This window comes from Streptopelia decaocto, assembly GCF_964273445.1.
Source record: "Streptopelia decaocto genome assembly, chromosome: 7".
Taxonomy (NCBI): Eukaryota; Metazoa; Chordata; class Aves; order Columbiformes; family Columbidae; genus Streptopelia; species Streptopelia decaocto.
Window position 1 is genome coordinate 57266765 of NC_138661.1, and position 15716 is coordinate 57282480.

Here is a 15716-nt window from a genome sequence, read left to right on the forward strand (position 1 = left end):
TTTCCAAGTGCAAATTTTGACTGGAAAATACTCCTAAATTTACTCATTTGTACATAGCAACCTCCACTATTTTTGTTAATTATGCAAAAAATAAATAATGCTAGTGTTGGTGAGCATGCCAAGATACATCAAAATCGAACTGACGCTATAGGAATATTGAAGACATCATGAATGCATGAATGAGGTGTTAGAAATGCTGACACAGCCATGGATAGGTTGTTCCTGCCAGGAGGGCATCCTGACAACTCCCCTCCATTTCAGGTATCAGTTACCAAAAAAGTCAGCAAGTGACTCACAAGCCAGAAATTTGCAAAACAAATCAATGATGATTCACACACACACATATTCTCACTTACATAACAAACATAACACTAGAGACTGACAGGAGATGTTCAATGGAAATAAAGACACTGATGAGCCTGTAGCCACGAGAGCAACAAACCCAAAAGGTCTCATGAGTGACTGTGTCCATGTTTCATTCGAACAATCCGAATCACATATTTAGACAGCCTGTCCACAACGGTATGTGCTGTCCTGCCTTTTCAAAATGTAAGATTTCTCAGTCTACTTGTGCACATACAGGTCTCAAGGGAAGTGAAGCTATGGGATTTCCTTCTGTTTTCTAACTCTAGTCCCTTTGCAGACTAGAAAGAAACCAAACTTGTTTCAGTTTTCTTATTTTTTTAGCAAATACCAAATGAAGAGTTTAATCAAAATATTTGCTTCAGAAACAGTTGCTTCAGAAAAGAACAATACGCAATCATGTTAATCGTACAACGGCAGAAGTCGCACAATGACTTTGAGTACATCACTGAATGTGGCACTGCTTCCTCTAAAAACAAATGAAGAATACTTTAAACCCCTACTGCCTAGAATACCTTTCTTCAAGTAGGATATCTAAATATGCAACACAAAGCACATAGGATTACAAAGAATTGATGTCATTCCTGTGTAAGCTGCTCCTTTGCTTGTCACCTTTATTTTAAACATATTTTTGCTGCTGTCTCACTCTGTTCTAGGGAATCAGAATGTGTGATAGATGAACAGTGCATTGGCCAATGGTAAGAAAGTGCTTGTTCTCCAAGGCACAAGCACTGCTAAATTTAACCTGATCTGGACTGTTGACTTCACTGGAGAGGCCTAACCTAAATGTAGAGACACAGGTAGATTTATTAGCTGTTCTCACTCTGTCCTTCAGCTTTTTATTGCTCATTCTTGGAAGGCCGCAGCTTCATCAGAAAGTCCAACACAATTCAATATGAGGCAAATCTCAAATAATTCACAGTTGGGGTTCAGGGAACTGGGGGAGGGATGTAATTTCTTAGAAGGTGGTGTGAGTGGGAGGAGAGGAAAAGAACAATAGACAGCAGAGGTTAAGCTTTCTCCAGAAAGAAGTCTTAATTAAAGCTGATGACAATTAGTACAGCCCATACAAAAGAACTTTTAATTTCCACAGAGCTAACTGTATATACAACCTTATCAGCAATACATTTTTTTTTCTGCACAGGTTATGCTAAATAAACCTCAAATTGTTACTCCTCATACAATCAGTATTAAATATGGCCTGTACTCTGACTTGTGCCACTATTTACAAAATAATTCTTTATGTTTACAAAGATAATAAAATGCATATGTGCTGTGGACATCACTAAGTAAATAGGCCCTTGTGCTGACCATTTCTCCTTTTGTATTTCAAAATGTGTACTTACAAGAAGCACTACCACTTGTGACAGAGTTTAAGCCGGCAATATTTGGAACTCTCTCCAGGTTTAAGTCCAGTTTTCACTCACATGCCCCTCCCCACCCACTTCACATACTTCTCCCATTTTCTTCCTATAGGACAATTACTCTTCAAATAGTGTTCTGGGTCTCAATGGTTGCATTTTCTCATAATTTATTTATGACTTCATACACAAGGAATTGAAAGTCACATATTTTGAAATGTTCAGGAGAAGTAATAAAAAAGAAAAAGTTGATCACAATAGCAAACATTTTAGTATTAGAACGCAATTCACCTTATGTTCTTAAGCAGGCTATAAATGCGAAAACTTTACTGTGTAGAAAGGACAAAGAAAGCTGAGACACACTCATTTTGATCTAAGTATGTAGACAATCATGCTCAGAGAGATTTAGATGGAAGATTTCAAAAGATCACCAGATCTCGTCTTGAGCTTTCTGCCCCAAAATGAAATGCAAGAACCGATCATCACAGCCCTCCTAGTCACCTTCAAGGTACTGCATGTACCCCATTCATCTACTCTCTTAAACCACACCAGAAGTTTCTTTCAACTGCATTATTTCACTTGGCACTGAAAGGAGTTACAAGAAAGTTTCAGATCTGGAGAGTGAAGTGAGAAACTAAGGAACAGTCACTTTGAGTCACACTAACAACAACCACAGAAGCACACCTGGTTGTGCCTTCACACCCTTCATATCATGACAGAACTGCATACAAGGACTTAAGCTTGACTTTGTCATGCGTTGCAAAAACATACAAACAATCAAAGGAAAAGAAAATATCCCACACGGTTACAAAAAGGGGGCCAAGATAAAACTTGACTCAGCAAAGGAGTGGTGTTTGGACTTACACCTTATTTCATTTAATCCCTAGTAAATTTTGAAGATTTCACCTCAAAGTCGCACATAGTCTACACTGACAAAACTTATTCTGTATCTGAAAAATCCCAGCATTGAACCACAACTCCCAAATAGCTCATACACAGGCAGACACACGCACAGAAGGCTGGTTTGTTCTATACCTTTTGCACACTGCTGAGCAGATGGAAGAATAGGCACTTCTTGGTTTTTGAAGTCAAACAACTAAACAGGCTTAATTTTTAAAAGCTTTGCCCAAGATAAACCATCTTACTTTGTGAGTTCATGATCTGAAAGCAGCTGTTTTAAATGCCTAGAGAGCAACTTCTTTTCCATGGAGAGGCGAACCCAGGCTCTGGCCTTGCCAACATCTGTTTTGATCTCACTAATGTTCTGGATATGCCTGAAAAGAAACAAAAATAAAACAAAGACAATGCTCAGTATTTTCAAAGTGTGACAGTTCTGTTGAACCAACGTAGGCGAAAGAAGGAATTTTGCCAAGAATGAAAAATATCGGACAAACTACTGGAAAAAAGGGGCATAATCACCTTAATGTTCAGCAGTATCTTAATTCTTTGCATATCTAGCTGAAAAAGAATAAGAGCCTGAAAAGGAAAAATCTGCAATGCAGTGCCCTATTTACAAAATTCTAAACCAGGCCCATTGCATCATATGATGTAAGAATCATTCTGAACCTTATCACTACAATAGTTATGGCTGAGTGCTCTGGAAAATTAAATGCTGTCTTTGCATGCTCAGTAGTAGCTTTTCTTGCATACAAGACACAAATGATACGTTTTGAAAGAACAAGCATGTCCCTTGAAAATCCTCAGTTCATTCCTCCCCACTGAAGAAATTAGATGTTGGTAAGGAAAACGGAGGAAAGAAAAATCCTTTCAAAGTTAATGTACAAGTTCTGTATATTGTTCTTGGATGTATTGAAAAGAGGGCATTGAGAAGTTACAGTTTTATTCATACTACAGTGCTCCATGCTAGATAAACCCATTCTTTAGATTAAACAAGTTATTGAAGCTGCTTTCTTCACTGAGAAGCAAGAATGAGCTCAGAGCTACGCAACCAACTTGGTGATGACTGAAAAAATACATATGCTACACCTACATCTCTGTGGAAACAAAACAATACAGAACACTTACAAAAAGATGAAAACTGTGTCAGGGTATTTCCATAAGCTAGTAGCTGTGACAACATAAAATCTCCTCAGTATGAAACATGTTTTTGTAAAGGTCAATGAAAAGGTTGCAGTATACACTTTTAAAGAGGGCAGCAGGTTCCTTCCCACATACCCCTCCTGACACATGAAACAGACTTTTCCACATGGTAAACACTACACACAGCAACAAGTATGCAAATCTCACAGGTTTTCTGTGTTGGTTATAACAGTTTAAACTCACCTCATATCCTGGATGAGAGAGATTCTAAGAGGTGACATGGCTGGACTGGTATCAGATTTTCTCCTTTCTGAATCAAGAAGGATTCCTAGACTCAGAAGAACAGAATTTCTTGTTAGTAGAAATCCATCTAAAGGTTTTTAAATCAATAGTAAAAAAGATGAATTAACACCAACTTGCACTCTTGCATTATTGACTGCTCACCACTTAGTGAAGATATTGTGGCATATTTCCACTTCAAATGACACAAAAAACTAATATGCTACACAGACAGTAATGCAGCTCAGCACTCATTGAGCATTAACAGATCAATGAGCTTAGATTCAGCTTAAATTGGGATGACATCAAATGGCTTGAGACATACACTAATCAAGTATTCTTTTCTAAAGACTATTTTATTTCTACATAGTAAAACTGACTGGCACTGTTGACACCAGAAAACAGTGTTCAAGATGTTTTACTCAGTACACCACGTCATATGTTTAACTGATCTATCACTTTGCAAACTCTTGTAACACCACTACTTTTTAAAATAGCGTATTTTGGAGTTGTTTAAACAATAGTATTACTCCTATTTTTCAAATACACTCTAGAATCAAGTTGTATATTAAATACAGTCCCTGTCATCAATCCTAAGTTAGAAAGCATAAAAATGATGGCAACTTCAGTCTGATATGCAAAAACACTACAGACCAAGTAATATTCAGGAGACCTTAACACTTCCCAAATTTTTTTTTTTTTTTGATGCTTACAGGACCATGTGCATGTTAGTAACGCTCAGCTCTTTGCCTACAGAGGTTCTCCGCCCCCTCTACTCTGTCCTGGTGAGACCACATCTGGAATATTGTGCCCAGTTCTGGGTCCCTCAGTTCCAGAAGGACAGGGAACTGCTGGAGAGAGTCCAGCACAGGGCAACAAAGATGATCAAGGGAGTGGAGCATCTCCCTTATGAAGAAAGGCTGAGGGAGCTGGGTCTCTTTAGCTTGGAGAAGAGGAGACTGAGGGGTGACCTTATTAATGTTTACAGATATATAAATGGTGAGTGTCAGGAGGATGGAGCCAGGCTCTTCTCAGTGACAATCAGTGATAAGACACGGGGAAATGGGTTCAAACTGGAACACAGGAGGTTCCACTTAAATTTGAGAAGAAACTTCTCCTCAGTAAGGGTAACAGAACAGGCTGCCCAGGGGGGTTGTGGAGTCTCCTACTCTGGAGACATTCAAAACCCACCTGGACGCCTTCCTGTGTAACCTCATCTGGGTGTTCCTGCTCCGGCAGGGGGATTGGACTGGATGAGCTTTTGAGGTCCCTTCCAATCCCTAATATTCTCTGAGTCTGTGAACTTTAACAAAAGACACCCACCACCTCCACAAACCCCTTGTTCTCTCCAAGGTTATCCTGTATGCCCCCATGAGACACAAGATGTAGTGTTTAAAAATTACACTAATAACCTTAGAAACAGGTTATCAGTGGATCTTATGTGCAATTATTTTTCCTGCAACACTTGATATAATAAAAATTAAAATATGTTTCTTCAGTGCTTTTTGTATTCTTTAAAATGTCTTTTTCTTTTAAACAATAAGCTTACTGTTTAGTTGTTTTTCAAGAGAGGATGCAGAACTTCAGGATGTACAGCACAATTTTACAGGCTTGTACTTCTTCACCACCCCCATCCATAACATAATAGGCTTTGCCAGTCATAAAGTGACTATGTGTCATGTGGAGAACAGTATATTGGAGCAATCAATTTTAAAGTCTATCTTCGAAACATCAGACAATTCTGGTATCTGTTTACTGCAGTTGTGAGATACCAGACCAAAACAAGTGGGTTGAATCCAAACTAGCTTATTTTTCACAAAATATATTTAGACAATCCACCAGGTCCATATAATTCTGTACCGGATAGAATACTTGATTCAGTTACACTGAGTGAAGGGTATTTTCAAGGAAATAATCTCACCATCATGCAAATTTGCAGGCAGTTTTTTATCATCTTCTGCCAGCAGAAGCCAGTCTTACCTGAGGTACTGAAGCTGCCTGATGTAGCTTTTCTCTGTCTGTTTTCTAGGTAGTGTAGCAGATGAGACCACAAAGCAGATTTTCCCTAAAATTTAAAAAAAAAAAAATAGTTAAAGAAATTGCTATCAGCTGAATTAAAAAAAGAGGTTTAAATCATCATTGAAAGTATCAGCCATAACAAAAACTTGCTTTCAATGTGTTTCATCCTACAAAGCCATTGGTAAAAAACCAAAAATTAGATAAGTTGGTGGTGCTCAGGAGCTGTAAAGAGGTTAAGAAAGAAAAAGCATGAGTCAAACTACTGGGATTTAATGTTTCTGGTAACAGGAGAAAGTCAATTGAACTTCATTTCTCATAGTTCGTTAACATGACAAGAAAACATTTAAAGGCTTGTAAAACACTAGGTACAAGTAGAGTTCTAAGTCTGAGGCTGTAACCTGTACAATATGTGTTTCCCTCCCTGCCTCTCCAGCAGTGAAATAACAGGGATACTCAGCCAGCCTGAATAAACCATCTTACACCCAGAGCAAGTCTTGTGCATCTGTTCCCTTCAGGGTAATTCAGGGCTGTAGGTGCACGCTGTTGGTTTTCACAACCAAAAAAAATCCCCCTCAGTTTCATCAGGCAAAGGACTTGGACAATCACACACACAGTAAGAAAAGACAACCCAAAACACAAACAGGAAAACAAAAGCTTTTCAGCAAGAATACTCTAACACTCCACATTATAAAACCAATTCAAAAGTTAAAATTTAGGATGTAGATCAATCCATCAAATAATGCTGAAAGGTGCACCTTGCTCATTATGTTGCTTGCTTAAACTTCTGGTGGCTTAAAGCAGGGGGAGGAAATATTTCACTGGGAAACTAAAAAGATTTTTGTATTCATCCTAAAATATTCTGCATGATAAATCAAAAGCTTGTAAAGCCACAGAAAGGCAGTAGTAACTGAACAGGGGCTCTCCAGCACATTAACTGGAATTACTTACAGAGGAAATTAATTAGCATTACTTATCATCCTCAAATTATTATATTAACTTGAAATTGCAGTACAGATTTAGCGATTCTGCATTTCAGAAAAGCAGTCATATCATAGAAGCCATATTTTTATTTACAACTTTGTGCAGAAAGAAACCATGACTGGAAAGTAACAGCTGTCAATTCAGCACCACCAGTGCCATTTAAAACCATGTCTGTGCCTGTCTGGAGGTGCAGCAGTTATGGTTCAACCCTGAATTTTTGTTTTCAAACTATATTTAAAAATTTCTAAACACTTCAATCCCAAAGCTCACTACAGTTGACATAAAGAACTAATGACCATGAGGGATTATTCCAGAAATTGTATGCCTCCAGAAGATAAAGTCTAGAGTGTCTGTAACAACTGTGTTGAGAGAAATTTATTAAAAATATGCATTCAGTGGTGAAGATATAAAAAAAATCCAGAGAAGCTCAATGCCTCATATGTGTGTATGTGACAGATACAACACCAAAAGCCAAAACAGCAAGTCTTACAAAAACATAAAAAGAGAGCATGAAAAATATCAACCATGGAACAATCACATCCAAAGTGGGATTTCTCTCAATAAACACACATGCACACACAGTCTAGTGTTCAGCGACTGGCTGCCATGGCAAGGAGAACCGCAACAGATCACATTAAGCAGCAAACAAAGGATCCTGGAGCAAAGAGATGTCAACAATCATGATGAATGTAAGAACTCATGCAGTATCTATCTGCCCGCTTCCTTTACTATCATGTTACTCTCCTTTAACTTCACCAAATAGCAATGATGATGCAAGCTGTATCTATAAGGGAAGGGAAAACAGCCTAAGGAAAGCAGTGGGACAGCGAACGGGCAAGGGAATAACTAAGGCCTTCTGAAAGTTCAGGCTACTTCAGTCATTAGACTCTACATCCAACAACTCTCCTTGCATCGCTCTGGGCAAAGGAAGGTGTGGATTTACTGTGCACACCGATGAATCAGTAGGTAGCTAATGCAGGACTATCAGGGCTCATCAGCGGGGAAAAGGTAAAAGCAGGGATCAGTGGAAGGAAGGTAATCATCATTACCATGGTTAATTGAGAAAGAAGAGTCTTCCTTGGCTCACAATTGAAAAATAAAATCAATGTATAAAACAGAAGGCTTTTGCATATTTAATAAAGGCCAAAGCACACAGAATTGGTTGTGCTTTTTTTTTTTAACTGCGGATCATGAGATACACTGCACTTCCTCCATCAGGCCTCTATTATATTCCACCACTGTATTTATTCCACCATTCAGCACTGTTTGCCAACATCTGCAATCAATCAAAGCATTAACCTTATGGAGGGTTGGCCGTCTGGTGGTCTGAAAGGCCCAAATCTGAGTTGAAGCAGAGTATAGTGATGCTCTGTCTTCTAAGACGAAAGCAGAACAGCTTCTATCCTAAGTGATATACAAGAGGGAAGGGAGAGAATCACATTATAAATCTTCACATAGAGAACTTCTATATAGTTTGAAGGACAGCAGATTTAAACACTGGCGCTTGGGTGCTGGGAACAGAGATACTGAATTACAGTTTTCTGGATTACATACATTTATTCTTTTTTAAAAAAACAGAGGTTATAACCATCACTGTTCTTGCTATTCCTTTGTACAAAGGAGAAGGCAAATGCCTTCCAAACTCCACCTAGTCCCACAAGTGACTCCAAACAGAAGAGCACAACAAAATTATTAATTTCATATGAAAAACAACACCTCTAACTAGTGATCTTGTAACATCACTTAACTATTCCTACATTATTCAGGAAGAACTAAAATAGCAATGGTTTTACTCTTAAAAACTAAATTAGCCTTTGTGAAAACAAAGGCCCCATATCCATTGACAGCATCGTTAGCATGTGCTGCCTTACAGCCTATGCAACTTCAACAACAAGAGTAAATAGTTTTATTTACCATCCTGTAAAAACAAACAAACAACACTCATCTTCCAAGAAGTCATCTGTGGAACACATCTACATGCGCACTTGCACATACACCAGAGCAAAACAGCAGAGACAACAAGGGGCCAGTAACTGACATAACAAAGGCCAGGGGGACAGACACACAAGTATTTAGCACATCTATATACACAAAACAGGTACCCTCTGAAAACAAAGAGAGGAAGAGCTTAACATGACTGTAGGAAAGTGCACTCTGCAACATATAGGAATGTTTGTTCCTCACCTGTTTGACTTGCAGACCGTGGCTCCATATCCTTTCTAAGAGGTCGCACAGACTGGCTATCAGGGTATTCTCTTCTACGCCTGTGATATTCACTTCACCATGACCTAGCTCCACAGCTTCTCGACCCATTTTTTCAACCAACATCCTCTTGGTCTCAAAAAGGACAAGGCAAACAAGAGTTAATTCTTTCCACAGGAACCTCCAAGATCACTTACACTTTTTAAATGACGAACAAAGAAGGACACAATAGCAAAGATGTGGCAGAATAACTGGATGTATGCAGTATTTCTGAAGTCAGTGCAGGACTGCATTTCTTTTATCCCTGTTTTTCAGGCCATGGCAGCACCAATGTTGATCACTTTACAGCCTCTCCTGTCTCTCTAACAAGGCTTGCAAATGGGCACATAAGCCTCCACAGAGTTACCCCAATAAAGGGAACAGCAGGCCACACATTGACAAGCTGGAGGCCTGGCGGTGGAGGCCCTGCAACACAGGCCTTGGGTGTTTTTAAAGCCTGGGGAGTGCTGGACTGGGACACTATGTCCACCTCCTCTCAGGGGAGGTGAACATTCACAAGTGCTTCCAGGTAGCAGGTGGACATGTCATTCCTGTGACACCCTGTTCTGTCAGAAGGGTATTTGCATTTAAATCAAACCCATTCTGGAGTGCATCTCTTGAGTTTCCTGATGAACCACATTCTCCTAAATCATGCACAATCTCATACTGGTCAACAACAATCTCACCAACTCTTACAGAAGTCTCCCAGTCACAATATATTCATCATATAGCTACCTCAAGGGAAAAATGACTAGGGAATCAGTTCTGCTCATCTCTTACACATTTTTGCATCTTTGCTGCTATTCTAGAGTAGCTCTCAAATGAGTAATACTCCCTCAGGTACCTAAGCACAGTCTTGAGATTAAGAACTCCAAGTTAGTCTCTAGCTTCTCCTCCTCCTCACCTCCTCTGGTAATTTCTCTCTCTGCTAACAACAGACTCACCACATTCCCTAGAGTTGCCTTCCCCCAGTGAAATAGCCAAGTCTCAAGGACTTTCACTGTCATTTGCCTCTATTAAGAGAAGGGGATTATTGGACAGTTTCATACATACAGAAAACTAAACTGAAATCAGCAGTAGATGCATATACTAATCATGGTTCTACAAAAAGTTGTATGCAATTCCTATATTACCTTCACTGACTTCAGGCAAGAATGTGTCTACTTGATAATTATTCTCTTTAGTGTTAGTATGAACATTATGTTCATCTGAATTAAATGTTATTGTCAAATATATACTGGTGAAGCAAGCGTACAAACTAATGCCAAATTTCTTTGTTAAGTGCTTGAAAACTTAGGTTTCAGAAGTTTCTTAACTCACTTTCTTTAGATATGACAAAAGTTCCTGAATTTTCACCACAACCTCCTCTTTTGGAATAGTCACTCTTGTTGAAGTAGTATAGTATCATTAGTGATAACTGAAATACGCTATAATAGACATGGGCAGCGGGATGATAAAGATCCATCAGAATATTAAAGCTTTTTCTATCATTTCACATTCTCTATCATAAATCTGCTTGATAAAGATTCCACTCCTTACAGAATTTCTAAATACATTATCTCTTCATTAATTTCTCACTACCATGCAAAAGTCTTTATACAGATACCATGCAAAAATTACTATGTGGATAAAGCAGAAACAGATGGCAGAAGAGGGTGGTTCAAATGTATTGGCCACAAAATGGTCCATAAAGGATGTATATGAGGTGCAAGAGAACAGAATTATTCCCTGTATTACCTTATTTCGGCATTCCTTCAACAAGCCTTCTACAAACTTCCAGTTTGTTTGCGCAATTACCGATGGGGAGAGGTTAGACAGTTTGGGCTGCCGAATAGTGCTGCCCAGATTCCTGGCTTCTTGGATATACTTCTGTATTCGGGTAGAAGATTGACATATACAGATAAAAGTGCAAGTGAGACTACTTTGCCGAGAGAAAATGGTAAATTTATCTTTGTAACCCACCCCTGTGCAACAAAGAGGAAAGGACTGCATCCTCTTTCAGAAAAGGCCCCTTTTTTATCCAGCATTACATTGGGCTGAGACACTTAAGGTACTATTTCACTGGAGGTCAAATCCCTATTCACCTTGTCTATCTAGTGCTACAACACACACTGCTGAATAACAAAAACACAATACAAACTGCCAAGGATATTTAGATGCATAGAGATCCAATTACTCCCTCCTCCACTCTGAACAGTCCTGTTATTTTTTCATATAAAATCTAAGTTTGTAATAATTACTCAGATGGAGGCTATTGAAAGGGCAGACTGGCCTACAAGGGGACTGCAAGAAAACACTGCCTGAAGCTTCACATCTGAGGTCTATGATATGCCTGCCCTGCATTCCCACAGATCTCCTGTTTCTTACCCGCCCTCCCAGTCTTTCAGGAAGCTGCTGCAAAATGCTACTAACAGCTCTTGACTGTGAACCATCTGCATTTTTGAGCAAAATCATGTCTTGAACTCACTATACTTGAAAGAGCTTTTCTGTTCCTGTTACTGCCATCAAGGAGTTGCCAGTGTTTTCACCTCAGAGACAAGAATAATATGACAAATGTTTTGAAAGTCAGGTGATCAATGACTGATTGGGGCACAGCTAGCTATAAATAAGTGATAAAGTCCTGTACAGGCACTGACAGAATACTCAGGATTAGTACATATTTCAGATTAATTAATAGGTAGCTTCTCTAGCTTACACTGAATAATAACCAACTGAAAAATTAGTGAAGAGACAGATTTATGAAACATATGATCTTTGCAGAGAGGGAAAACCACAGCTTCTCCATCAGCCTTGCAGTAAAGAGCTATGACGTATACATTAAATTATGCATCTTTATCCAGAACTATGATTAGAGTAATATTGTGCATTGGACATACCAGATAACGCTCTGACACAGATTTTATAGAGGGCATGAAGGGCCAATCATGCTGGTCCCAGTCTAAACATAACTGCAACTGAAGCTCTGACATGGAAAAGTCCAGGTGCTGGCAGGACAAGTTGGTAGCAAAAAGCCAAGCAGATCATGTAAAGTGAAAGCGGTAAGCACATATGAAGTAACAAAAGCAAGCATGCAAAACAGAAAAGGAAGAAAGTGAAGACACAATACAACGCAGAACTTCCAAGCATTCAACATAAAAATAAATAAGTAATGAAGTGTTCAGTCATTGGATTGGTGTAAACTCTGCCCTCCACTGGGCACAAATATCTGCAAATTTAAAAGCCACTAAGTCTCAAAGCCAGAGATTTTTTGTTAGCTGCCCCAAACCTTCAATTAGTCTAAAACTCACAACACTGTACTTTGAAATCACTGCCTCCTGCTCAGCCTGATGCTCAGTGTTCATCTCAGAAGGGCTCCCTCCCCGTTCTTTCAGACTTAACAGGAAAGCCTCTGGTTCACCTGGGAGAGGGGTCAATGTCCAATCAGTGTTAGGTACTCAACAAGGTACAGCATAAAACCCTAAAACACCAACACAGATTATCCTGGCAGTTGGTACCCTCACCTGAGCATGTATTTGTGATTTTTATTCCTCAGAAATTATTTACCTCATGTGGCAAATAGGATAATCTCTATAGGATAATCTATAGGACAGTCAACTTGTGAAGAGTCAGCTACAAAACAAACAAAAAAACCCGGAGACTAGAGGTAGATTTTTGCCTTTGTAGTTACCTAATTGAAGTATCAGAAGTTTACATGTCCTAAACATCATAATTGTTAAAAGCAATAATGAGGATACAAATCAACTATTTTTCACTTCTGTTACTTCTAAGTAAAAAGTACTTTAGGAGGGATCTGAGCATATGGAACATGACAAAGCCAGAAACTACTCGTAGCTTTTTTTATTATGCAGACATTCTTCTACTACATGGTTATGGATGACACAGATCACACTATATACTTCAAGAAAATTTTAACAAACCGGTGAGAAAATTCTGGAAATGAGCACAATAGAAAGGCAACTAAACTCACTGCTGCCATAAAGGAATGAACTAGACAGACAAAAGACACTTGATTTTGACAACACTATCCTAACAGACACAAGACTACTTTAAAATTCCAGATGAAGCTTTCCTGAAGACATTTTATAAGGTAAAAGAATATTGTCCTCAATGAACAAGACACATTTAGACAAAAGTAAAGCTTTGCAGTTAATAAACAAAATAAATGAGTTCTGATATTCTAAAGCAGATTATTTTTGGAATTACCCGTAAATCAACACTTGGTGTAACAGTTTCCAGCCTGTATCATATGAATCAGAAGCTGTACTGTAATTAGTACACATCACCCAGATCTTTCAAATTCCCTTCACCACAAAGAATAACTGTGTCAGCTACAGAAGCACTGGTGAGAGAAGTTACCCGTTCAGAAGGGGGATAAATCAGCATCAGTCTGCGCAGTGTAAAAACAGACAGACCCAAACCTGACAAGTACGGGTGGAGTCACATTCCCACCTTAGCATGAGGGTGTGTGTCAATTTGCCACCTTAAGACTTCTTTTATGGTCTACAGAGGAGAAACTGGCATCTCCAAAAGGCAATGCTTCTGATTTTAGGATTAAATTAATCGCTCTCTGGAGGTGGTTACCTTTCCTCCATCAAATACACAAAAGAAGCTCAGGATGACAAAGTTATTTAGAGACAGGAAAGAGATGGCTAAAAACCACTAAGATAATTCCCACCTACCCTTTACCCACTTTAAAGTGTTTCATGACAAGTTTCCTGAGAGGGGGTAAAAATGGTATAACTTTTAGAACAAGCAAACTAAGTATTTTTGGTCTGCTAAGGACCAGGAACTTCATTTCTATTAAATACACGTAAGGGAGAGTAGAGGTGGACTGCAAGTAATTCTCTAGACATTTCATAAATGTTACAAAGCAGCATTTGGGCAATTAGAGAAAAAATAAAATCTCTATAGTTGAACAATTTTCACCTCTCTCTGATCATTGTCCAGACGCAGGTGCTCTGTGTGCTGCTTCTGTCTGTCCTTCCGCCTCCACTGTGCAGGAGCATTTCTCTTCGTCCATCTACAGATGGAGGAATATTAAGCAAATGTCAAGAGTTAGGTTAAGGGCGGTGACAATGGGGGAAATACTTATTGTATATTGAACACGTTGACATCAATTACATCAGACAAAGTGCAGCTGCAAATACACACAAAGGATCTCTGTAGAAGAATCCAACATTGGATAATCAAGGGATTTCAGAAAATTAGATCACATACACTTGCTCTGTATTTTTCCATTCTTTTATGATATACAGTTACAATTTACACCTTTTTCTTCTTCCTTCAAAGTTTTTATAAGAAGTTATTCTGTAATATTTGCTACCTCTTAACTGAGATCCAATAAGAAGATCTGCTTTTATATCAACAGTAATTATAAGTAACTCAAAGTACATCAGCTATAACCTCAAACATAAGCTGCTTTTGGAAGTCCAGATTTAAAAGAAGGGGGGGAAAAAAAGGGGAAAAAAAAATAATTGTTCTCACTTTAAAAAAAAGATAATGAATTGCCTTCTAGTATCTCTGCTCTAGTACAATTCTATAGATCTTGCCAACATCCAGCACCTGTTGTCCCAGCTTACTCACTTGTTGCTTGCTGGTCCGGTAGATAAAACATCAGACTGAAGCTTGGGAAAAAATCCAAGCTCGTATTTCCCTTGTCCAATTTTCATGTCCAGCAAGTGTGGGTGAACTGCAGTGTGATCTATTTTTGCTAGCCTTAATTCAATAGATTTCTCTGAAATAGTAAGAAAGTTGAGTTTTTTAAAGATGTCTTAATTAGGCATGTATCTATAATCACACATCCTCAACTGAAAGTGGATCTCAAATTTAAGAGAGGATGTGGAAGTTTCTAACTGACCCCAATAGGTACACTACTACAAGAGTGTATTAAACATCAAAGAACTCCCGTCAAATGTGACAAGTGATTATCTTCTTAAGCTTAAACATTTTCACACAAACCACGCAGGAATACAACTGAGTTCAATTATACTGTACATGAATTTAATCTCACTTCTCAGCTTCCTATATAACATTTAGTTCCCCACGAAGCTTTAAACTTCAGCTTTTTTGGTCTATTTTCAGGGGGTTTCAAATCATGAATTACTACTTCAACATAATGTCTACAACAAACAGCACTGTCTAGTTGTACTTTCTTAAGTGTCAAGAAAATGGTTTATTGCTCTTACCAGCTTCATCAATGGTTGTGCACTTTTGATACATAGATGTGCGTAGAGTTGGCGTCCTAACATTTAGCAACCTAATTTTATCCACTCTAGAATCAAATACTCTCAAAACAGGGTCTTTATCATCTTCGTCATGGCACATTATCTTATTGTCAATAAAAGATGCAAACATTTGGGTCTCCAGGAATCTTGAGAGGAAAGGCAAGTAAGGTTCAGGCTGGTCTGACAAGAAAGATGCCTAACAGACAAG

At 38.6% G+C, this 15716-nt stretch overlaps 1 protein-coding gene across 6 annotated transcripts in view; it reads right to left on the reverse strand.

Annotated features, from left to right (window-relative positions):
• Window positions 1-15716, reverse strand: part of DENND5A (DENN domain containing 5A) — a 67896-nt gene that overhangs the window by 10202 nt on the left and 41978 nt on the right. For 2 of the 6 annotated variants that reach the window (XM_082059056.1, XM_082059055.1), the window contains 9 exons: window positions 15470-15704; window positions 14868-15018; window positions 14211-14304; window positions 11022-11153; window positions 9228-9380; window positions 8343-8447; window positions 6024-6108; window positions 4008-4092; window positions 2870-2998 (listed from right to left, as the gene is read on the reverse strand). In XM_082059056.1, the coding sequence (XP_081915182.1) occupies window positions 2870-2998; window positions 4008-4092; window positions 6024-6108; window positions 8343-8447; window positions 9228-9380; window positions 11022-11153; window positions 14211-14304; window positions 14868-15018; window positions 15470-15704 (1169 nt within the window). Of the gene's footprint in view, window positions 1-2869; window positions 2999-4007; window positions 4093-6023; window positions 6109-8342; window positions 8448-9227; window positions 9381-11021; window positions 11154-12571; window positions 12682-14210; window positions 14305-14867; window positions 15019-15469; window positions 15705-15716 lie in introns of those variants that run through there. The other 4 variants (XM_082059058.1, XM_082059057.1, XM_082059059.1 and 1 more) reach the window with 3 other exon arrangements.